Source organism: Oxyura jamaicensis, chromosome 2 (assembly GCF_011077185.1).
Source record: "Oxyura jamaicensis isolate SHBP4307 breed ruddy duck chromosome 2, BPBGC_Ojam_1.0, whole genome shotgun sequence".
Taxonomy (NCBI): Eukaryota; Metazoa; Chordata; class Aves; order Anseriformes; family Anatidae; genus Oxyura; species Oxyura jamaicensis.
In genome coordinates this window covers 153417122-153441156 of record NC_048894.1, presented here as the reverse complement: position 1 = coordinate 153441156, position 24035 = coordinate 153417122, and the positions used below count along the sequence as shown (strand labels likewise).

General features: G+C 41.8%; 1 protein-coding gene across 2 annotated transcripts in view; it reads left to right on the top strand.

Annotated features, from left to right (window-relative positions):
• COL22A1 (collagen type XXII alpha 1 chain) overlaps positions 1-21405 on the top strand; it is a 196440-nt gene extending 175035 nt beyond the window's left edge. For both annotated transcript variants that reach the window (XM_035319306.1, XM_035319307.1), the window contains 17 exons: positions 772-825; positions 2106-2159; positions 3483-3536; positions 4332-4385; positions 5472-5525; positions 6200-6244; positions 7192-7245; positions 8238-8291; positions 9648-9701; positions 12333-12404; positions 14153-14188; positions 14443-14487; positions 14792-14971; positions 17207-17273; positions 18701-18883; positions 19932-20009; positions 20980-21405. In XM_035319306.1, the coding sequence (XP_035175197.1) occupies positions 772-825; positions 2106-2159; positions 3483-3536; positions 4332-4385; positions 5472-5525; positions 6200-6244; positions 7192-7245; positions 8238-8291; positions 9648-9701; positions 12333-12404; positions 14153-14188; positions 14443-14487; positions 14792-14971; positions 17207-17273; positions 18701-18883; positions 19932-20009; positions 20980-21167 (1326 nt within the window). In that variant the 3' untranslated portion in view covers positions 21168-21405. The remainder of the gene's footprint in view (positions 1-771; positions 826-2105; positions 2160-3482; positions 3537-4331; positions 4386-5471; positions 5526-6199; positions 6245-7191; positions 7246-8237; positions 8292-9647; positions 9702-12332; positions 12405-14152; positions 14189-14442; positions 14488-14791; positions 14972-17206; positions 17274-18700; positions 18884-19931; positions 20010-20979) is intronic.
• The last annotated feature ends 2630 nt before the right edge of the window (positions 21406-24035 follow it).

Sequence of the window (24035 nt, the reverse complement as noted above, 5' to 3'; positions counted from 1 at the left end):
CCTTCTTCATCAATAGCTGCTATAATGCTGGCAGAGGAACACACTTCTTGGAGACAGAAGGTGAAGATGGGAGCTCTTCATCACTGCTAAACCTCAGATGGGCTTCCCTTTAGCTCTCCAGCAAAATATTTCCCTGTCTTTTTTTGGTGGATTCCCAAATGATTTCCAGATGATTCTCACCTCTACATTGGATACATTCCCTCTAGTAGCCAACTTCTGGTCATTCCCTCAGCTAATTCTTGAATGAGATCCAGGCAATTAGATGTCTCTGGGCTGAAAAAGCCACTGTTGCTATTTAGCTTGGAAGATGAGTGTAAGGGTGGCCCCTTTTAGGAGGGATTGAGATGCCACAGGAAAGACAATAGTCTACATTGGAGCAAACTTTTACACTTGTTTTGCCAAGGGCTGAGTCAGTAGTTTAAAGTGCAAATCAGCACATCTTCAATGAGATCTGTAGGATATTTTATACAGCATTGATTTCCAGCCTGGTTTTGTGCTTTGTCCAGTCCCACAATGTTTGCTCTCAGTTCCTGTTAACATACCATGAAATACACATTAGAGAAAGCACACCCTGAATGTAACTGTATTTCTGAAGTGCATGTTTTGGAAACTAAGGCTTTGATTTTAAAAGCTGTGGTTTGTTATTTCCCTATAACTAGCTCCCTGTGAATTGTCTCGTTTTGATTTTACCTCCCAGTGCCCAATGACCAGTTAACTTATATACAATTAGAAATGTGAACGGTGTATTAAATCTATCCTTTTGTTTTTCAGGGCCACCCTGGGATACCCGGCTTCGCGGGGGCTCCTGGAAATCCTGGTCCTCCTGTAAGTTCTGTTGCAAAGCAGATGGTCTGCTATTTTCCTTACTAATAAAGGTAGTTATAGCAAGGAACATTCTCACCTGTCTGCATTGCATTTGCCTTTTCCAGTGGGTTCCTAATGGTCCCCTGAGTGTTATAGAATTCCCTGCTCATGATAATTGCTATTTAATACATCAGCCACTTTTCATTGATTGCTTCAACTCACTCTGTAAATGGATGCTAAGCTTCACTCACTCTCTTTACACAAGGCAATGATCATGAAAACCCCTCCACAGAGACTACTTAGTACTATGCACATAGGTGTTTCCTTATATGCAGAGTAAGTTGTCAGTCTGGAACCAGCAGATGTAACAGTGGGCTTGGTTCTCAGTTTTATGCAGTGGTATAAGACTAGATTTTCTTCAATTTTTGTATCCTGTGGTTTAGTTTTGAATTAAGAGGCCTTTTACATGTCTCCTGTTCCATCATAGCGCTTCTAATTTCTTGTTCTCCTCTCTCCACAAATACAACTATGCTTCTTTGTATTTATAAAGGCATAATACTGGGGTGTCATTGCAGAAGCAAGGCTGGAATAACTTGTTTCTCATGCTTGTGATATCACCACTTACACTCTCCAACAGCAGGGACTTTTCCTGAGCATCTGGCTTTTTTTTTTTTTTTTTTTTTTTTTTTTTTCCAAATTTCTTCTCTTTACCCATAGTCATCACTACTCATATTGCTGCTTATAGAGTAGGGGGCTCTGCCATGCTAAGGGTGTGCAGCCTTTGTCTTTTCTGGGGATCAGCACAGTCTCTTCAAAGCTAAATTTATATCGCAACACCTAAAGAACAGGATGTACCAGAAAAGAGGATTGAATTAAAATTCTGTTTTCAGATGGTAGCAATGCCTAGAGCCTGCTGAATGCTTTGCCACCAGGACAATACATGGACCCTGTTTGAGGTCATTTGCAGTCCTGCAAGCTCCTCTTAAGAAGCATTATTTTAGGAGAAACTGATAACACAGGCGCATTTACTGCCACAGCCATAGGCATAATCCAGTAAGATTAGAACTCTTAAAGTCATAAATGGAGTGTCATGGTCAAATGAAAAGTGAAAACAAAACTGATCCTGTCAAAGGAGAGCAAATTGTGATGTTTCCCTATACATTTTTTTTTTTTTTTCCTGCAAATTTTACTGTGCCTTTTTCCTCTTTCATTTACTTGTAGTTCTCAGGTGGTAGGGAGAGCAGTCACAAATATACCAAAGGTGTTAATTATTCATGTTGTTCCTGCTTTATTTTGTTTAGGGACCAGATGGGGCACCAGGACCAATAGGACCAGCAGGAAACCCAGGAGACATAGTAAGCTCTAATCTCTGTGTTACACCACTAGCCTTACCTAGACTTAGCTCTGTGAAGTAAAGCTGGGCTGGAATCTATGTAATGTCCTTTGAAAACTCCCCAAATTATTCAGTCTGAAACATCTCTACACCTGCAAGTAGGACCCACACAAATAGCAGCAGATTACTCTGTTTCTGAAGTTCTGTTTACTCAACAAAAGGAACTCCAAATTAGCCAGAGAGAAAATCCAGTCCATGGGACCTCTTCGGTGCACCTTTGGCATACTGTCTAAGGAGGTTTTTGTACCTCTCATCTATATGTGCTTGCTATTAACATCTCGTAGACACTATAACTGGATGACTTAATCTGTTAGGATGGCTCATGACCCAGGATAACACCTGAATTGTGCCTGGGGATTGTCAAAACATGCCAGCACCATTTTGAAGAATTCCATAGCACAGACTGCTCAGATCCCAGGCCCTTAGACCATTCCCTGACACCACTGAAAATACTAGTATAGATATAAACTTCAAGAAGTCCATGAAGAATTTTGCTACTGCTGTTTTATTTGAAGGGTGTTCAGATGCTGTTTTATGGTAATGCATCACAAAACCCTGGGAGAGACGGGTAATCTGACTGCAGTCTGATTGATGCTTACTTAAGTGTGAAAGGAAAAATGAACCATCCTGGAGTAATGCATGATTTAGGACTGTGTAATGCTGTGATTAATTTCTACAGCAGGGTTTCCTAATGAGCAAGACACCTTTTGCACATCTGTTCAGTCTGAACTTCATCATAAGGGACCAGTAATGGTATTTCTGATTGTGAAATCAGTGAGCACTCCCAGCAGAGAGCACAGAGACTACATGGACTTCCCTTTTAAAAAAGGAGTTAAGGCTGAAATAATTTGAAGGACATTGGATGCTTTTGTCAGTCCTGTAGAAAAAGAGAGGATTTCTTTCTTGGGACAGTCAATGAGGCACTTCTCATAACTGCTGATTCAGTAGATATAAAATATAGACCTTCCATTTTCTGGCTGAACACTTCATGCAAGAAGTTAAGTACTCAGTGTTAGATATAATTAAACTGCAGAAAAAAATACTAGTGATTCTAGTGGTTTCTCCATCTGTAACAACTTATAATTAATACTGGATGTTTTGCTTTAAAGGAAAACTTTCCAATTTACGCAGGAATGAACTCAAGAAAACTTGTACATGGCATGATGTGAGCGTCAAGACTCGATTCTCACAATGCTCCGTTGTCAAACACAGCATGTGATAGATCTTCATCTGAAAAACATCTGCATGACTTGTCTGAATCATGGTGTTTCTGCTTTTTTTCCAGGGTAAAGATGGCCCTCCAGGTCCACAGGGCCCACCAGGTGTGCCGGGACTTCCAGTGAGTGCCGTTCAGCTCCTTCTCACTCAGTACATTTAACTGTTTATAAGCACAGGTGACATTTCTGATGGTGCTTTGCATGTTGTGCGTGATCTTTAAAGGGTACCTACCACATTGGTTCTATGTGTTTGATCCAGGACATCATGTGTTTGATCACTTTAAATCTAAGTGTTTATTATCAGTGTGAAACAGGCCTGTTCCTCATCTGCCTCCTCGTTCTTTGGCATAAATACTCTTGCATAGAGCAGAAAAATCACTTACCAGCTCCAGTATGAGGGCACGAGAATTATTAGCCTGGAAGACCATATCTTCATCTCAGTCCATAGTTAAAATAATTCTTTTGCGCTTACTCAAGATCAAGTGCATCTTGGGCATAAACACTTCTCTTCTGGAAAATATATTAGTACAACACTTTGTTTTGTTTTTTATGCCTAATAGAGATAGGGACAGAACTCTTTCCAGTGCAAAGCAGTCTATGATTGAAGGTAATGCTTTTATAATGATTTATAATAGCTGTTTTTAGAATCCAGTTTTAAGGCTGTTGGCATGGTGAAAAGGAGGAAACCCCGTAGAACTGCCATATGGGAGGGAGAAACAGTTTGTGCTGTTACAGTGGTGTGGCAAGGGCAGGTTTATGGCTGAACTGTAGAAATATCAGAGTTTTTGGAGGGCTAGACAAACTTAAGTAATACCACAATGAAGCAGAGTTGCTATTGTGAGTTTTCACACTGACAAAGAATTACCAATCTATTCTACAAACTTCTTCTTATCCCCTGCTTTGCATTTCATTAACAGGGCATTGCTGGGAATGATGGCAAAGATGGCAAGCCAGGATCTCTTGGGGAACCGGTAATGTAATTTAAAGCTGTTTCAGTCAGGCAATCACAAAAGACATCCAGTTATTGCTTTTGGAGCTGCCTATCTATAGACTCCTTAGTGGGGGCTGGGAAGCTGTTGGCACTTTTTTTTTTTTTTTTTTTTTTAACACCATAAGGACTATATTGTCTTGAGCAATTTATAACTTTCACGTACGAGCAATCTTAAAAAGAAACTGGGTTCTTTTACTTTTACAGCTGCCATAAATACTCTAAAATCTAGTGATTCCACCTTTACAACTACTGCAAATATTGCAGAGAAGGGAGGTTGTGCATTAAACTTGGGGATGCAGTTTTTAGGTAGAAGATTATGGGGCATGAAAAGTTTAGAGGAGTTGTCTTTAAAGAAGCCTTTTCTGGGTTGTCTCTCTGACAGTTCTGTTATCCAGGATTAAGGGGTTTGTATTAGTTGTTCTCTACTTAGTCTATACTTGCATTTATTGAGGGGGAAAAAAAAGAGAGATGTGAAGTTGTAAGCCAAAAGGAAATGCTAATATATCAGGCAAAAGGGAATGTTAATAAATCAGGAGATTAGCATTGTTCCTTAGAACTGTATTTGTTAGAGGAAGAAATATGCTTGCAGAATCTGGCATTGCCATCCTCTTTGCCAAATGGTTCTGTAAAGAGCCAGGTCCCCAGTCATTTTGGGAAACCGATAAGTGGAGCAGTGCTTGTCACAACAGTTGCAGACAGTTGTGTGCTTGCATCAAAACACCTGTTTTTTTTGTGTGCAGATACTGATTTTGTATGTGCTGACAAGGTATTGCTGCAGTTATGTGCATTACCCCTCTGAAATAAAAACACTGTAAAGGTGCATCTGTCCAAAGGTGTTAGTGCCTTTGAAATTCAAAAGGTGTGCTCACGACAGTGATCGACATGTGTGGGAATGTCTCTGTCACTGCTGTTCTCCTTGCACACCCAGGCACAGACACTGCTGAAGTAACCTCAGGCAATCACAGTTCTCAGTGTTACACGTAAGGGGGAAGAGTGGGGAGAATATTGAACAGCAGAGGGATGGACCTGAGAGCCTTGTTAATATGAACGTGATTGTTTCCCATAGGGAAAACCTGGAGAACCAGGGCTCCCAGGCCAGGAGGGTGCCAGAGGCTTACCGGTAAGTAATTCTTCTGTACTGTAGCTGGGAAGCTTTAGTCAGACAGCTGACAACCCTTACTGATGTGATCAGGTGTCAGTGACATGGACAATGGGATTGGGTGCACCCTGATCAAGTTCACGACCAAGCTGTGTGATGTGGTCGACACGCTGGAGGGCAGGGATGCCATCCAGAGGGACCTGGACAGGCTTAAGAGGTGGACCGGTGCAAACCTAATGAAGTTCAACAAGACCAAGTGCAAGGTCCTGCACTTGGGTGATGGCAATCTGAAGGACATTGGATTCCTCACCTAGAGGTTAAAGCAGATAACCGCATGTCACCCCTTCTACCAGACAGACGCCTGCTCACAGCTGTAGCCCTTGTGCTCTCTTATGTGTCCTGAAAGGAGGGAGACAATGAAATGAAGGGCTAGATGACCTTTGGGCTGGTCGTACCGTGAATACATACCCTATAGTCTTGGTCTTGCAGCCTAAGGAGCTGTGGAAAGGACTTTTATCTCCCTGTGACATTGTTGTACCTATTCACTGCCTGTCACATGGCAGCTCCATGTTGACCAGTCCCTTGTAATCACAGGAAAACTAGGAAGGTTATTAAGTGCACATTCTAGGTAGAACATTCTAATTCCTTCATGTGTTAGGGTAATGGGTGATGGTTTATTTCATTCTCTTTTGCAGGGTTTCAAAGGACAGAGAGGAGACACAGGTCCCCTGGGTCCGCGGGTAAGCAACATGAACTGCATGCATCATGGTCCTTTGGAAGAAGACTGTGTGAATTGAAGCTGACCTTTCCAGGGCTATAGGTGAAAATTATGACAGGTCTGTGTTTAGTGTGTCTGTTTTCAAACACAACTCCATGGCCTAAAGTCACAGCAGCTGTTTTCATTCCCTCTGCTGAAGTTTTGCTCCCAGGTAAGGTGAGGCAGCTGGTAGATCTGAGTCCTCTGATGACAGTCCTTTCTGATTGTCCTTTGTGAGCAATATTCACAGGATGTCTCCATACTATATCCTACTCGTGTAAATGCTGACATACAAGTTTAGGAACCCTACTGCATCCATTGGATGAGTATCAGCTCTCTTCTAGAAGTGCCTAAGATGTGCAGAGTGAGATAAGAAACGAGCATACAGAAATGAGAATAGAAATGTTTCTAGCCATTTGGCTTAGTTGCCTGCGCCTCAAGAAGCCCAAAACTCAAGTCCTGCATAAGAACTTGGTCTCTCAGTTCTGAGCAATGCAGTACAGAATGCTCCTTAGTGTAGAAAGTGGAAAACAAAACTGAATCTCTTTCTGCTTCAGTAATTCTGATTTTCCATGGGGAAAGAAAATGCTTTGCTTAGAGGAGTTTAGCTGAGCAATCCGCTGCTAGAGCTCCTCATCTCTTCTTCCTTATAATAGTTTCTATACCATGAATAGATTGGTGGTTTTCAGTCACTGCACTAGCAGTAACAAATCTGCTGGGAGCAGTGCCTTGTGCATCACTTTCAGAAGACGCTTCCAAGTTATTTTTGTAATTGGTGTGGCATGTATGATGTACAAGGCTCCTAATGGCTTTAAAAAGTTATCACTGAGCTCAGTCCAATGTTGCAGAAACCCCATACCACTTGCAGTGGTGTTGCTGGCCTGTCATTGACCTTGAGCTGATATCCCTTTCTTTTTTGCTGAATTGCAGGGGGAACCAGGTGCGACAGGTCCTGCTGGGCGTGAGGGACCACCAGGGAAGGATGTAAGTGTACTATTTTGAGAACCCATTCATCTTCTTCCTGACAAATGAAAAATTTCATTCACAGTGACCCCTCCCTAAAAACAACCGCAGAAACTGCAATAAAGGGTGAATTACCGCAGCATTGCACAGGAAACGATTTGTGCAAAGCTCATTAAGGTAACGAGGAATTTGAGAGCCTTTATCACCACTTGGCTGCCGACACTTAAATGTTAGGTATACCTCTGGAAAAGCAGAGAGATCTGTATCATTTAAATCCCAGAATGTAGTGTATAGCCGTGGACCTGCTTTTTGCCACTCCTCTCCGAGCCGTGCTTCGTTCTGCAGGTCCCACAGGGCCAGGTTCCGTCCCGCTTCCCCTGCAAAAGCCGTACTTACTTCACACATAGCTTAACCAAAATCTATGTAATACTCGTGGAATGAGACGCTGCTGCTCAGAGAAAAGAGAGACGGTACGAACAGATCCTCTGACATTATTAACGTCAAATGCAGTCACATAACAAAGTCTCTGGAGAGCATAACTGAAGCAGGATCCTGCAGCAGCTGCTGAGCAATGTACCAGGTGGCTGATACGCCATTGCCATGGGATCTGGGGAAGTGGTTTCTCATTTGCACCCCCCTAGTATCACTGGAAGACTGTTGTGCTGTAAATGGTACCCTACAAAGTAAAATGGAAGGTAGACTTGGGGGAAAGCCTCGGAGAATACAGAAGCAGGTCTTAAGCCTTACTCAGGAGAGAACAAAGTAGTCCCATCCCTGAGGAATCCAGCTTTAAAATCAGCTGATACTAATGGGTTCTGCTTGTAATCAGACTGCATTTGGTGATAAATGTTTAATTTTTTAACTACCGGGAAGGAGGTAGTAAAGCTTTTCCTTAATGCTGTTTTTCCCTAATACACAAACAGTGTAGTTTAATAGGAACATTTTAAAATTATGGGTTGCTTGCCTCCCTGTCAGGTCGTTCCCATTCACTAGAATACTCTTCTTCATTTCAGGGTGATACTGGTCCCATAGGACCACAGGGTCCTCGAGGACTCAGAGGGCAGCCGGTGAGTTTTCTCTCCTGACAAGCAGTTTCTGGAGATACTCTGTGTTTACTGGGGATGTTCTGTATCCCAAAACTCTGGTTTGGAAGAATGCTATGCAAGATCCGGGTGATGTTTGATAAAACACTACCTTTTTTAGGAAAAAACAAACAAACAAACAAACAAAAAAAAACAGAAGTATATTGCTGGAAACCAATGAGGACTAATAGGAGCGCAAAGTACTGTTGGTTTCTGACTTGGTTGGGAAGTTTAATGATTTCTGCCAGGACTGCAGTGTCAGACGTGCTCATATTCCAGACCTCCCTCTGACATATCACTTACCTCTTACAGAGCCTCAGAATATGGTTTTCAAAGGTAGACACTAACTGCAGGTGCCCAGTTTGAGATATTTGGGGTCCATGTGACACCATTCATTTTCGTCATGCTCATTTCCAACAAAAAAAAAAAACACATAATTTTAAGAAAAAGATTTGTGTAATTGAACATGTAGAGTTTTCTTACATCTTCAGTGGAGAAATGGCAATTTAGTTGACATTTCAGAAAGTGTCATTTGGGATGTCTGAGAAATTACTTTTATTAATTTAACAGGCTCTTCAATTCTCTTTTAAAACCCAGAGCTTTCCAAATCTGGATTCAGGTCTCAGTCACTGAATCTGGGCATATCTTCGTTATTTTGCAATAAGCGTTATTTCTTTTCCTTTTGGGAAGACATGCTAGTGAAACAAATTCTGCAACATGTTCCATATCTGGGCAAAATGCTGATTCAGCCAGCAATGCTAGGAGCTGGAATGGCAGGTCCCTTGAAGCTAGGAGGGTAGGGGGTTAGATTAGACTGAAGGAACATATGGAGAGCTCCTCTGTCTACTTTGTAATTTATCTCATTATTCCTGAACTGCTGGCATCAGTCATTAATGTCATGCCCCTTCACAACAGTAGCAATGAATAAAAAGGTGTGAGGAGAAGGAAATTACCACCCCAACCCATGCTCTTCTTTGGAAAAAAGCTACCAGGGTTGTTATATGTTGGAGGGCAGAGTATCAGTTTCTCTTTTTCTTCTTCTCTGCTTTGTTTCTTCTTTAGTAGAAAGCACAAGGTATGATTCTGAATATTGCCAGTAAAAAGGCTGGTCTTTATGGTCAGCTCCAATGCAATGACTTTTTGTCCTGTGACGGGGTTGGCCATGCAGTCAGGCATGCAGAAGTTCTGGGGTCAACTGAAAATAGGAAATCCTTACTCTGTAATCTCCCAGGAGAGGAGGTCGGACAACGTTAAAGAAATCCCTGCTGGTATAGCAGCAGGTGGATGTTTTTAGTGATTGCGGTATATGTTACTCCACTAAACTTTTTCCTTTTCATCTAGGGCAAGAATGGATTGCCCGGATCTGCAGGAGAACCTGGCCCAGCAGGTAACCCAGTAAGTATAACAACGGTAAAGTCATGCAGCAAGCAGTTACATCAAGGAGAGGTGACGGATGAAGTATAGATGGAATGGTTTATGTATAGCAGCTTATAATACCTCAAGTTGCCCTGTCTGAAGGTAGAGAGGCCAGTGACCTGAAAATCACTGTCTGGCCACAACTTCAGAAGGGTTTTGGCTATATTCCTGGAATTGAGCTGCAAGCTGGGTCATCTTTTTATTTTTTTATTTTTATTTTAATTTTAATCAGCAAAGTTAAGTATTCACAGAAAAAAGGAAATGATCGATTACCTGGTACGGAGAAAAGATTGGCACACCTCGTCTTTACCAGTTGATTTAATTTTGCCAAGCAGAGACTGGGTAGCCAGCAGAGAGTTGTCACGAGGAAGGAGACAGCCTCGGGGAGTTGGCAGGCTGCCATCCAGGATCAGCAGCAGCAGCAGAGAAATTCTCCCCAGGCGCCTGGGGAAAGAGCAGGCAGTGGGCAGTAAACCAAGATCAGGGAGCAGAATGAATCCCCCGGGGGCATCCTGTATAGAAGAACAACGTGGTAATGAAGGGCTGTGAGGAGGACAGAAAGCAGTTGTTGTTTTTTCTCTGTTCTTCTGCTGCAAATTGTTCAGAATTCAGCAAACCCATGCAAATGAACCTTTGTGTCCACCAGCACGTATTGCAGTGCAGGAGTTTTCCTTCTCTTTGCCCACCTAGACATTACAGCTCATTGGGATGGTAAATTCAGACAGAAACAAAAGGCATAGAAATCTGAAATAATAATAATAATAATAATTGTAGTGGGACTTCACTCACCTTTGTGGCACTCAGCCCTTACAATACCATAAAGCAACCACAGCCTTGCCACTAACTCACGTCCTGAGCACATTTTGTTTTGTTGCTGCGATGTCTTCTCCCATGAGGCTGCAGAGAAGCAAACACTTTTGTGCATGGGGAGAAGATAACACACTGGTGGGGTTCAGGCGGTGCAGTCTGCCAGCCTTTCCACAGACAAAAGTCTTCTGCTTTTTTTTTTTTTTTTTTTTTTTTTTTTGTCCTTGCCACAGTCTCTTTTTGCCTTGCTGGGACCATTGCCATTGCCTCTTACCCCATGGATCCTTGCTCTTGCCCTTTCAACCTCCATTTCCTCTTATCGTGCCAACCTCTCTTCCCAATTCTTATTGCTTTTTGGCTTTCTCAGTTGCTCTCCGTGTGTTTTACAAGGTTGCTGTGGTTCTGGAATGCTCTGTGAGTGCCAAACGGGGGTTAGCTTTTAATCATCATCATGTTATCACATTACCTACCTAGACAATCAGCTGGTGACCCAGGGTCTCACCAGGCAGCCTCCTGCACAAACACAGAACTAAAGCAGCCTCTGCTCCAGAGGATTTACGGTCCAAAAATAACATATGAGATTGAAAAAGGATAAAGTCAGATGGATGAGAAAGGGGAAACGACAGTGTTGGTCAGCAGAACAGACAGTCATCTCATCAGTATCTTTGTCATGAAAATGAATTCTCTCTCCTTCACAAAGGTAATTATGAGAAGTGTTTCCTTGTGCTGTACACTACTCCATTTATTTCCAGCCTTGTCTGGAAACTCACCCATTTCCTTTGCAATGTGGTGTGACAAGCCAATATTTCTGTTTGAGGAAAAGGAGGAGAGAGAAAGATGATTGTGACAATAAGAGTTTCTTTTCCACCTTATGAGGTACTTCACCATTGCTGATTTATATCACAAGGACATTGGGCAACACCTGCCAGGAGCCTTCTCCTTTTGCATCTGCTGTTTGACAGTGCCCATACTGCTCCACCGTGTCTGTGCCTGTATGTGACATTGAGGCCTAACCCCTGAAACCTCCAGCCTTTTCTCTTTTGTGCAACATTAGCAATGCTTCAAATCGCTGCATACTCAACAGACACGTGCTTTGTTCCTGTTTTATTTGTTGGCACTCACTTGACACAAAAGGAGCTTAAGATAAAGGAAGATTTCATTCTAAGAAGACAAAGGGTTATGTTCTGAATTAGAAGGTGGCAAAGAAAGTTCTGAAAAGAAATGGTTAAAAAAAAGAATAATAATTTAAAAAAAAGTGTATGTGAAATGGTTCTGTTTCCTAAACTGACATTTAAGCTGCCCTGATATGTAAGAAAAAGGGACACTTTGGCAGATCATCACAAGAAGTAAGTAAAAGGCGGACTTTTTTTTAAATTGAACCTGAAAATAAGAGCAAAGGAGAAGCTTAGTAGCTGTTGTCTGTTAATTGTATTCCCAAATATGAGCTATATGACCATCTGCACTGCTTCCCTGTTGTTGTGCATCATGGCATTTCATCGGCTGCAACGACAACTTAGAAACCATGCAGCACTAGAAGTAGCTGCTGAACGTACCTCCTGTCACTTCCATAATTGTCACTTTCTTTTCATCCTTTCACAGGGACCCCACACAGCTTATTAATAATGCAGACCTGGTATCTGCAATCTGCTCTCCTAAATGACTTTGTTCTTCCTTTCCTTGTCAGTTTTAGGAGCCCTGCTGCTACAGTGAAATTTGCTTATTCCAATGTATCTGTAAATGCATGCTCTGGAAAAGAGATGGTGGAGAAAGGGCTGCTAGTGTTTCTCTCGTTTCTGTCCAAAGGGTCCTAAAGGAAATAAAGGAGAGAATGGCAGCCCAGGACTCCCTGGCTTCATAGGACCCCGAGGACCACCTGTAAGTATGTCTGGGATGGATTAAAGCCAGTAATTACCTGCTTTTAGATGTTGGGCTGATGAAGGTGGGACATAGTTATCTTTAATTAGGTAGAAAACATAGGCAGGAGATCTCACAGAACCAGAAGCCATATGCTCTACTTCCAAAAGAAACTGGTCTGCAAAGACTGGTGTTATTTTTATGGGCAAATGATGGAAATCTCATTTAATGAATTGGTATTTGACAGTCAGCCCTGATAATGTGTGCATTAATTGGGCTGGTTCAACAGTCTTCCTGATATGCATTTGGGTTATTTAAGTTACCCAGACTAGTTTCTGCATGAACTCCAGAAGTGTTAAATCCAGAAAATTTAAGTGCAGATAGTAATACTGCCATTCTTGATATTTGCTGCTCGCAGGAAAATTCCTTTGTTACCTGCAACAGAGGCAAACTGCAATTAAAACATTTAGATATCTCCCAGATAGATCTAAAATAATATTCACATGAAAATATTACAGCTTTGAAATCCAGTGTCTTTAGCCCTTCCAAGGCAAGCAAAATAAGTTACTACATTCCATTAGAAGGGTAGAAAAGGTGAATGTTAGGTAAATATTTTCATTTCTAACTCTAGTGTGACAAAATGAGATTTTAATCGTTTTTATGTGAATCTAGGTTTTCTTCCTTTTTATTTTTTAATGACTGGAAAGGGAGTTTTGTGATGAAAAGAGGAGAAAAATATTTCTCTGGAAATTTCATTTAAGGCAGCAAACACAGTGGCCATTTAAAGCAGAAGTGGCCCTAAGGAATACTCAAGTGGGTCTGATGCTGCCTGATTTGGAACTGATGTGATCACACATCTGTGATTAGTTACTTTGCTCATGCATACATAGACATATGCTAGCAGAGTGGAAGTTACTCTGCATATTTCCAGGTTATGGAAAAATGCCATCTGCATACACACATTAGAGATATGATCATGTGTGTGAATTGTAAATGGATTGTAAAGATGAATCCATCACTCATGATATGGCAATGTGGGCAGAATTTTAGCAACCTGTAGTTTAATGTTTGCTTTGTTTCCATCAGTGCGCTCCAGGACTGCAGTGAATTTATTTATTTATTTTTTTTTTTTTTGCTGAAATGCAAAGATTGTACTGCTTTATTATCACATTCTAAATGCAGAGTATAGAAAAAAAATCCTGATGGGGTGCTTATTTAAATTGAGTTTATTTGATACAGTTCTAAAATACGGGCAAGCTTTCAAGCTGGAAGTTGCTTTATAACTGACTTTCTATCCATTATCTCAGCTGCTGTGTTACAAGATGATACCTCTCCTTACCAAATATGCATCCCTTACATCTTTAGATAGTTACGCCTGTAACATTGGCAGTTCTTAAGCTAAACCAGCGCAAGTAAAGGTTAGAAAGCTTTGCTAAACATCTGTAAGAAAAAGAAATATAACTTACTGAAAGCAGAAATGCATTTTCAGTAAAATATCTGCCCGGATCTCAGCTGGTTCTATAGATGTGATTTCCTTTTATTTACAAACAGTTACATGGTATATAGCTTTACTAAAAATCCTTTCTCAGTGGGATGCATCTTTCCAGGAATGACCTATAGCAGTAGGCTGACAATGAATAGTCCAAACCCACTACTGTGTGGTAGAAAACTTGTGCTTCAGACAGAAAGTGAGACTCATGGTTAATAGGTAGGGTTGGTCTTCCAAGTCCTTGCAGTATGGTCATAAATCCTCTCTTTCTACTTCTCAGGGAGATCCAGGGGAAAAAGGCCCTCCAGGAAAAGAGGTAAGTTAAACTCCTGGTTGGTTCAGTGCTAGTGTCTCAGGAAAAAAACATCAAGAATGCTACCTGATTTGCAACAAACTGATTTTTTCTTGATTTGTTGATATTTGAGAGCAAACAGAGAGCTCTCAGGGATCTGTGGGACCAACAGGGAAATGTATTTTCCCTAGGTTGCAAGAATCATTGTGAATGCATGCTTTTTATTACCTATTGTTATTATGGATAGTTCTTTTATGCTCACCTTTATTTTGTTGCAGGGTGCACCAGGGAAACCAGGTGAAATTGGCTCCAAAGGAGACAGAGTAGGTTGGAGAATATTATTAGTTATTTCATTACATTGAAATAAGAACAGCTATTCTGAGGTAGGGGCCGGGGTGAGGGGTCATTTAAGAGTGAAGTGTGGCCTGTGGAGATCTGCTATGCTCCCCCTTTCCTCCCAGCCCTCTCTTTAATCATTCAGCGTCAGTAATAATTTGTGGATCATTTGTAATGCACCAGATGTTGTATTCAGTAACTTTGCCAGCTCAGCTGTTCGTGTTTTGCTGTGCTTGGAACTTAGAAGTTTGCCTTTTATTTCGTGGTGGTAATGTCAGTTTTTGTGCCTAGGGAGACCCTGGCATCAAAGGAGAAAAGGGTCCTCAAGGAGAAAAAGGCCCTCCAGGTGAACCTGGGATACCTGGTCATAAAGGTCATCCAGGACTGATGGGTCCCCATGGACCACCAGGAGACACGGGGCAGGTTGGACCTCCTGGTCCCCCAGGACAGCCAGGATTTCCAGGACCAAGGGTAAGGCTGCCAGACAAGGGCTTCATATGGTAATTTTACTGCCACAGTACAATCAGAAAAGCTCCTAAGATTACGGTAAGGCTGACAGAAACCCGAGCAAGGATGTCTTACAACAGGGAGTCAGCATTTTTATCTCCTATCTCTTCACACATATAAAGCAGAACTGTAAGATATCATTTGTAAGATTTGTTGTTATCAACTGTAAGATTTGTTGTGGGGGTGTTGGATTGGATTTCAAGAGAGCTGAGCAATTCAGACCTGTAGCCAGAGACAGTCCCTGACTCCTTATATCTCTAAAGGCCTAAATCAGGTCATGAGGCTACGTCCATGGGTACCTGGAGTCTGAAAAACTTCTTCCTATACGGGTGTTAATGCATAGCATTTCATATGGAGGTCTTATGCCTTCCTCTGCTACTGGTTGTTATGAGAGACAAAACACTAAGCCACGGAAAGGTCACTGCTCTATTCCTGGAAATCCTGTAGTCAGCTCATCAGAATTCATGAAATCCCATTTTCATTTAATATTCTTTTTTTATTATTATTATTTTCTTTCTAACGGGAAACAATCTAGCTATTGAGAGTGCCTGAGGGTAATGTATGTAGAAGAATGGAAACAACTACTGACACTAATGAAGCTGCTGTGCCCATCCTGAGGACGAATTTGAGACTACCTCAGGGGGAATAAACACTAATCTGTAATGTAAAGGCTGGGTAAATTTTAGACAAAGCATTTTTTTCATGTCTCAACAGCACAGAGAGATTTGATCTTATCCAGTGATGATTATGGAGACTTAATGCAACTAATAGGGTTAAAACTTCAAAAGATAATATGTAAGCCTTCTAATTATGTTCCACAGTCATGTTTACTTATTGGGATATTCACTAAGAGCCATCACAAGTAGTTAGTAGTAATGACAATTTTTTTTCTTCGTCACCAACAAACACATCTTTTTCTCATGCAAAATTTACGTAGTGAAGGAGGCAGCAAATGGACCAGCTCCATGATTATCAGCATTTTTTTCAATTAAAATTGAAATGTCTGTTAACTATTTAATAAAATCCACATTTCTTAATAAGGAATAATTTCTGGTTCAGAAGACCTCATTAAGTTTTTATAAACAGAGGGCACAGTCTGCGTCCTTATATGTTAAAAGGATAAGTCTGAGGGAAAAACAACACTTTGGTGTAAATAGCTCATTCACAGAAGAGTGACATTTTTAGGCTGATCAGAAATATTTTCAAAATTGTCACAAATTGAAAGAATAATTTTAACCAAAATATGAAAATGTATTTCAAGTGAAACATATCAATTTACAAATTATAAAGGAAAATATTTGATCTTTTGTGTTCAGAATGGTTTATTTCTGAAAATACAGCTAAAATTATTCTTCTGAGTTTATGAAATGTGCAAATAGAAGCATCTAGTTACCCTAAAACCATTTTTTATAGTCTTGGAAAGCCTTAGTCAAGAATATTCTCCTTCCAGTCTACCAAAAATGCTTTCATCAGTTTTCCAGTTGGACACCCAGCGTTGTTGTTTACACAGCTTTGAGTTTTAATGGGTATTACAGCTGTTTAACAGCATTGTTTCACAAAGGAGCTGAGAGAGGGGATAAAGGATGCTGTCCCTTGGAGGATGTGCAAGGAACCGAGTCCAGGCAGCCCCATCTCTCTGTCTCCCTTCGATGACCTGTAATCAGGCAATACCTTGTGCATGCTTGGAAGAATGGGTATCGTGTGTGTAAATTGGCTTCTGTTCCACTGAGATAACGCCTGTCAGCAGGCGATGCATCCAGTATCAGTGCGTATACCAAGTCCAGATCCTCTCCTTTACTATTCTGGAGGCACACGTACTTCTCTCTGCAAGGAAACGTGCAGAGCTCAGGAAGCAGGTAGGCTGTCCACTATGGCCTAGTGGAGCAGAGGAAGTCTCCTGATTCAATTTCTATTACTTCTCCTGTTAGCGTATAGGAGGAGGATTTTATCTAGGAAGGAGATGAGGAAAGTGAGCAGCTGTGCCCTCTGACCAGGCTCCCTACTTACACCTTGACAGCCAAGTGGGGACTGTGGATGTTCTGAGTCCCTTTATGTTCTTCTTCCAGGCAGTCCCTGCAGCCCCGTGTATGCATTGGGTGAAGAAATTCAACCCTCTAGGCCCTTCATTGAAAATTTCATTTACACATCCCCTGGCTGTGATTAGTATGTCTTATTATTACTGTGATTATTACTCCCTAGGGGGAACCTCCATCTCTAGAGACTTTGAGAAGACTGATCCAAGAGGAATTAGCTAAGCAGCTAGATGGTAAGTAATCAGCTCTGAGAAGCCAACAGATAGATCTGAGTGTATGAAAGATACTTTCCATAGCTGTGGTGGTATAACTCGCCTCTGAACCTCTCCTGCTTGTGGAAGGCGATGTTGCAACAAGTCTGCCTGGAAGGCGGATATGTGTAAAATGAAATGTGCTGGGCAAGCTTTACCACTCCCCAGGCTTGATGTTCCCAGCAGCAGTGCAGTGGCTTTCTCCCCTCTTCAGCCCAAGGACATTGCCTGTGCTGATCACATCATGGCTTTTGCTCCCAACACAGCTTTGTTGTAGAATAATTCCTGCAGGTGCCTGGGCTCAGATGGTAGGAAAAAAGAAGATATAAATTAAAACAAATTCACTTGGGGCCTTGGAAGAGAAAGTAAACAGAGTAGAAGCCCACAGAGGGACTACGGGCCCTGGTAAACTTGTTTTGAGGTTCCAGCTGGAGGAGAAATGCTCCTGATTGCTGGCTGTAACACTCAATACCCCCAAGTTTGAGAAGAGGGTGTTAGGGGAATGTAGGCTGCCGTTGCTCTCAAAATATATGAATTACAGACCACTATTGACAGTGAACTGCAGAGCTGTAGCACTTCTCCTCACACAGCTCTTGGAACAGCTGAAACATATCCATGGGAATTTTCCTCCACTCCAGAGATCATGATGAAATGAGGTGATTTATTTGAAGGAGTTTATTTACATGCTCTCAGACTTCGATTTCCACCGCAGTCTAAAAGCAGTCAAGATTTTGCGTCATTGAAGTCAACATAGAAAACCCTTTTCCCTTCATTCTGTAGGATGTTTTTGTGATGCTAAGTATGTCTTAAGAGCCCTCAAGGCTGCTTAGGCTTTGAATCTGGAAGCCACAAGCAATGTGCCTGCATGGAAATCAGAGAACATGCTGACACAGGGAGCTGCCTTAGTCACAGTTTCTGACTTCAGAGGCAGAGATGGGTACATTGGCTTTCACTCCACATGTATAACAGCCCAGAACAGGAAAAGAAAGCTTTACCCCTACAGAGCAGCCATGTAGCATCTCACTGGGTAGCAGAAGCAATGGAAACAAGCTCTTTTTTCAGATCAGCAATTATTACAGTTTTACAGAAGTCCACCAACTGTACAATTAAAAGAAAGGATATTTCAGATCCCTGGTGGATGAGAAACAGAGAAGTGTTTAGGATTCAGCATGATATTGAGGAGGGGTTTGAAGTTATGGAGAAAATAAGGCTCAAATCATCTAGAAAGGTTCAGTGAGGCACTGACATCGCTAACAGGGAAGGATTATGTGGGGATGACAAATGGATGGCCCTAAAAATTTGATCTGTGACAACACATGGACTTTACTGGACCACTGTTTCTGGCTCTCCATCTCTTGGAGCACTGACCATCTGCTCTAACAAACCCCTTCATTCCTCTCTCTTCACAGCAAAGTTGGCCTACCTCTTGGCTCAGATACAGCCTGCACAGGTAAAAGCATCCCATGGCAGACCAGGACCTCCTGGTCCCCCTGGAAAAGAAGGACTACCAGGAAGAACTGGCCCCCCAGGAGAACCTGGACGGCCTGGACAGACTGGGTCTGAAGGGCTACCTGGCCCTGCTGGGCCCAAAGGTGAGCAAACCTTGATACATTTGGGAAATCCAATAAAGGGACGTGTCCAACATGTGTTCTTCAGTGTAGGCACTGGGTAGCAGGAGTATGCTGAGGTACTGAGTGACAAGCAGTCCTGGTGAGGAGCTAGAAAATTATAGGACATCAATAGGACAAGTAATGGTTTTAGACAGGACAAGGAGTAATGTTTTAAAATTAAAAAAAGGTAGATTTAGATTTCTTATAGGAAGAAATTCTTTACTGAGAGGGTGGTGAGGCATTGGCACAGGCTGCCCGGAGAAGCTGTGGATGCCCCATCCCTGGAGGTGCTCAAGGCCAGGCTGGATGGGGCTTTGAGCAACCTGGTCTGGTGGGAGGTGTCCCTGCCCAGGGCAGGGGGGCTGAAATAATTGGTCTTTAAGATCCCTTCCAGCCCAAGCAATTCTATGATTCTCTGAAATTAAGCAAACAAACAAACAAAAAAAAAAAAAAAAAAAAAGAAAAAGCTTTTGTGTATTTTAAAGGAAAAATTCATGTTTCAAATTGATTAAGCTTTTTACCTTTTTTTCCCTAAAAATCATAATTTCTTTTCTTTTTTTTTTCAATACAATCATCCCATACCTTGCCAGATATTTGGTATATATCGGTAATATCCGATTTTCTAGTGTCTGAGTTTGTATCATAGTCTTACTTTGTGTTGGGCAGACTTACTGAGTTGTTGCAGTGATACAAGCAGTACGATGGACTTGGTTAATAACTTTGGTATTCACCTGTCCTGTTAGTGGCCTCTAAGTGGCACTTAAATGCCATGTTAAAAGAAGCCTCAGTCTTTTAAAGCAGATTTTGTGAATGTGGCCAGTAATTGCAGAGTGTGTGTTCTACCTCTGACTGGAATTGGAGTGGGTCAGGTCTTCATTCCCACTTATGCCCCATCTTAGAGGAGTGACCATAATTAAGAACTGCTTTTTAGCAAATATGTTGGCATTGGTGTGGATGCAAGACCTGTGGTAGTATTCTTTAGATCTGCAGGTAATGCTTATAAATTTATTGTTTTTTCCCCTCTCTACAGGAGAAAGAGGAGCAAAGGGTGAGAAAGGAGATACTGGCATTGGCCAACGAGGTGAAATAGGTCCTCCAGGAATTCCAGGTACGTTTATTCAGAAAGCCCTACAAAACATATCACTCAGAACTGTCACAAAGACAAAGGCTCTTCTACATTAGATAAACAATCAAGATAACAGAAATAACAGCATACACAGTTTCTGTAGCCAGTGGCCCAAAGGGAAGAAATATAACACTAGCATCACATCTGGCTACCTTTGTTTCCTCACTGTGAGTGACAAGAACAATGACCCATCTCAGTAACAGCTAGGTTAATTGAACTGTGGGTCAAGTCCAAAGTGAGGTTTTAAATGTTAGGTACACATTGAAGTGCCATATCTGCACTAGCCAGAATCTTCTTGGGACCAAGAGGAACCAAGAGATCCAGGTAGTTTAAATGATTGTATCAAACACCTGTGTCTCAGGCATCCAGCCCGTGATTCAAAGCAGCAAATATATTTTGTTTCTAGTTAATAATTAGGAGCCATTGATCAGTTTTGCCTTCACCCTGCTTTGTTGGGAGAAGAAACTATGGGAAAAGTTCATAACTCCACAGGCTGCACTTGAGCATACTGGTCCTGCTTTGCCTTAAAGTAACAATGGACCCACCATATTTCATACAAATGAAATACCTCCCACAGTTAATTCTTGCCTCAAGTTTTCCCATCCTCAGCACCTCTCTATGAGGACTGTGTGTCAGTTGTCAGCCTGTGTAGCTGCATAACTTCAACAACCCACGTTGTTGAAGCATAACAATGTGGAAACTCTACTATGTGGAAAGTCTACAACGTGGAAACTCTACATATGTGAAAGCATAGTAGAGTTGTGCATACTGGGTGGAAATCTTGCATTCAGACGATCCATGTTTGCCATATCCTTGTAGATACGTGCCAGCCAGACCTAAATCTGAGGAGGCTGATGCCTGCATCCTGTGTGGCAGCACCTCTGTCTCCTGTGATGCTGAGTAAGATACTCTAGGGGTGCCGCTCACCAAGGGCATTTTGTTTTTATTTTAGGCCTCCCAGGGGAGCCTGGCTATGCCAAAGATGGGATGCCAGGACCACCTGGCCCTCAAGGTGAAGCTGGGGTGCCTGGTCTCATGGGCCCACAGGGACCTCCAGGAGCCAATGGACAGTGTGACCCCACTCAGTGCGCTTACTATGCAAGCCTGGCTGCCAGGCCCGCCAACGTCAAAGGGCCCTAGCATGCAGGGAGCATCTCCAGACTTGTTTTTAAAACTTGAATTCATCAAGCCTGCCAAGAGCTCTCAGATGTCTTCGACTGTGTTTCTTTCATGGGAGGCCTTCTAAAGCCAACAAATGCTGCCGGTCGGTCAGATTATTTTTATTAATTATTATTATTATTATTATTATCTTTGATGTGATATGTGAATTTGTTCTTGTTTTCTCTAACACCAGGGCATATTAAAACATTAAAAATAAGTGTTTTTTTTTTGTTTGTTTGTTTGTTTTGAAGAACATACAACATCAAGGCATTTTGTACCTGTTTATGCAAAACCATTCAGATACCACATTTTTTTTCTTTTATGATGTTAATTGTTTCCGAAGCTTTACCCCTCACCCTTGAAACTGAGATAAAATCCTTCACTGTGCAGCCCAGGGCATTAAATGTGAGACTCAGGCTGACTGCAGGATTGTTGGTGCTAGCTGCCATCCACATGGAGAGGAGGAGGGCAAGGTCATGCCAAAGCTGGGTAAGATGTCTCCAATACACTCAGCTCACAATGGACAGTTATGGACAGGCAATTTGTTCCCTGGAAGATCCCTGTTACGTTTAGTGTTCTTCTGCCCATAAATGAATCTGAACCCTATAGAAGCCACTTTTTATGGCACCATGTGGGATGAAGAAACCAAAAAAAATGATTTAAAGCTTCTCACTGCTCCTTGTACAAGCATTTCAGTAATCAGAGGGTATGTATATATTAGATGGAGCTTATCTTCCTTCTGCCAGGGAGATGCCTCTGCAAAAAGCTGTAATGCGGTCCTCCATCAGCTCAGGGCAGCCAAATCTGCTTTTCATTGTCAGTGCACACATAATTCCCTACCACTGCGTCACCCAAGAAATCTGCCAGTGAAGCACAGAACATCTTCTGATGTTAAAAATCTCAGGAAGCCAAGCACGACCCAACTTCACAGCTTTGAATGATCCACCATGACAATAAGTTGGCAGAGTTGTGTTTTAGAAGGCAGGTGAGAGATTACAGGCTGGTCTAGGAGAGTGTTGATCTCTGATGGAAAGGCTGGATCAAATTGGTATTCAGAAACCCAGAAGAAATTGTGTTTGAGAGTGAAAGCCAAAACTCCAACATGGGTCCTTTTCCCCTACCAGCTCATTGTTAAAATCATAAATAGACAATTATGAGGGAAAGGAGTCTGAGAAGACCTTTATAATTGGTCACTTTTGGTCTAACCCTCTGAGACTTGCCCATACACAAAGGTGTGGATCTGAATGATGATCAGAACTCGGAGATATGTGCCTGCAAAGGAGCTGCATTTCCAAAACTTCTGCACAAAGCAGTTTGTACTGAGGGATCAGAGTAATGAACCTGATACAGGCACCAAGTGCTGAATCTGTTTGGAAATCTCATCAGGTCTTTTGCAGACAGAAATGAGCCCCCCTGCCCTGCTGGCATGTTCACCACATGGCACAGTGCCTCCAAGCTGGCTAAGCCAACCAGAAACCACAGCTGTCTATAACCCTCCCAAAATCAGACATTGTGGCTAAAGCCCAGAGCTAGCTATTTGCCAGACTTGGAGTCTTTTTCTTACCCAGCAGCAGATAAAATTTGCCTCTGCTTTACTGAAAAATGAAATTAAATAGCATGTTCACTGCCAGGGTTAAACAAAGTCTTTTCCTTGTAGATCTCAGTGGTGATATTTTTGCTATTTCCTATGCAAATAATCTCTTTGATTTGATTTTACTGCATTTCTCGCTATGGAAAGACCAATCCAAGTGAAAATATCATGAAGTGAAAAGCTCGCTGCTTTTTAGTAACTCTCAATAGTATATGTTGCTGTACTGCATCTTAGGCCAGCTTACTATATTTCAGTATTAGGCAAGCATTTTGATCACATCGTGCTATTTAGCATCATTTTTCCTAGTCCAGTTTTCACCTCTCCAGTGGGGATGTAGAGCAGGCTTCCTACTCGAGAGATACCTCCCAGTATAGCATGAGCCATCATTTTGAATAAAGATGACAATGAACAGGTTTTGTGGAGGTCAAGCACGTTAACTGTGCCATATTAATGTGACATTTAGCTCCTGTCCTGATGGTAATTTGTCAGGCTCTGTATCGTATGTTTGTATGTGCCCTGCATGACACAGACTTCCGTACATTCAAGTATACCATGTGAAGGATAAATACATTATAAATACATAATGATATTCTGTTAAACAAATTTCAGGGTCTTTCACCCCTCCAAGATTGTATAATTAGATAAAGGAGGTCTTGGTATTTTGTTTCTTTGTGTTTGTTTGTTTTTAATGTTTTGTTTGGGTTTTGTTTTGTTTTGCTTCTTTTGGGGTGTTTTTTTTTTCAGATAACCTTTTTCATCTGTAAGTCTTTTAGAGGCATTGCCAGGAGTCTGTGTTAGCAAAAGTGAGGCACACCTGCACCTTCAATAGCAATTAGAAGAACGGCATGGGCTAGTCACAGACTAGAGCTCTGCAATTTCTCCACCCTGAAAAAGGAACCCAGCCCAACTCCCTTTGCTCTGTCATATTCCCTACTTTCTGGTTGTCTGTTCAGTCCATTCCCAGAACCAGCCCTGCTTTTGTGCTCTGAATTTAGGGGATGCCATTTCCCTTCTTTTTCTTAAAGACTTCATTTCCTCTCCAGCCAGTTAAATGGCATTTACCAAGCACAATCTGTTGGTAGTGAGGAACATGAGACATGCTGCAGACCCAGATCAGGATTGATGCTTATAGCCATCCAGGTGCTATGGGCACAGTCATCAAAGGGAGGTTTCTGTAGCTGTTGCTCCTCCAGAAGCAAGGCCTGTCTGACTGTGGTTAAAGTCAACTGAAAAAAAAAAAAAAAAAAAAAAAGAAC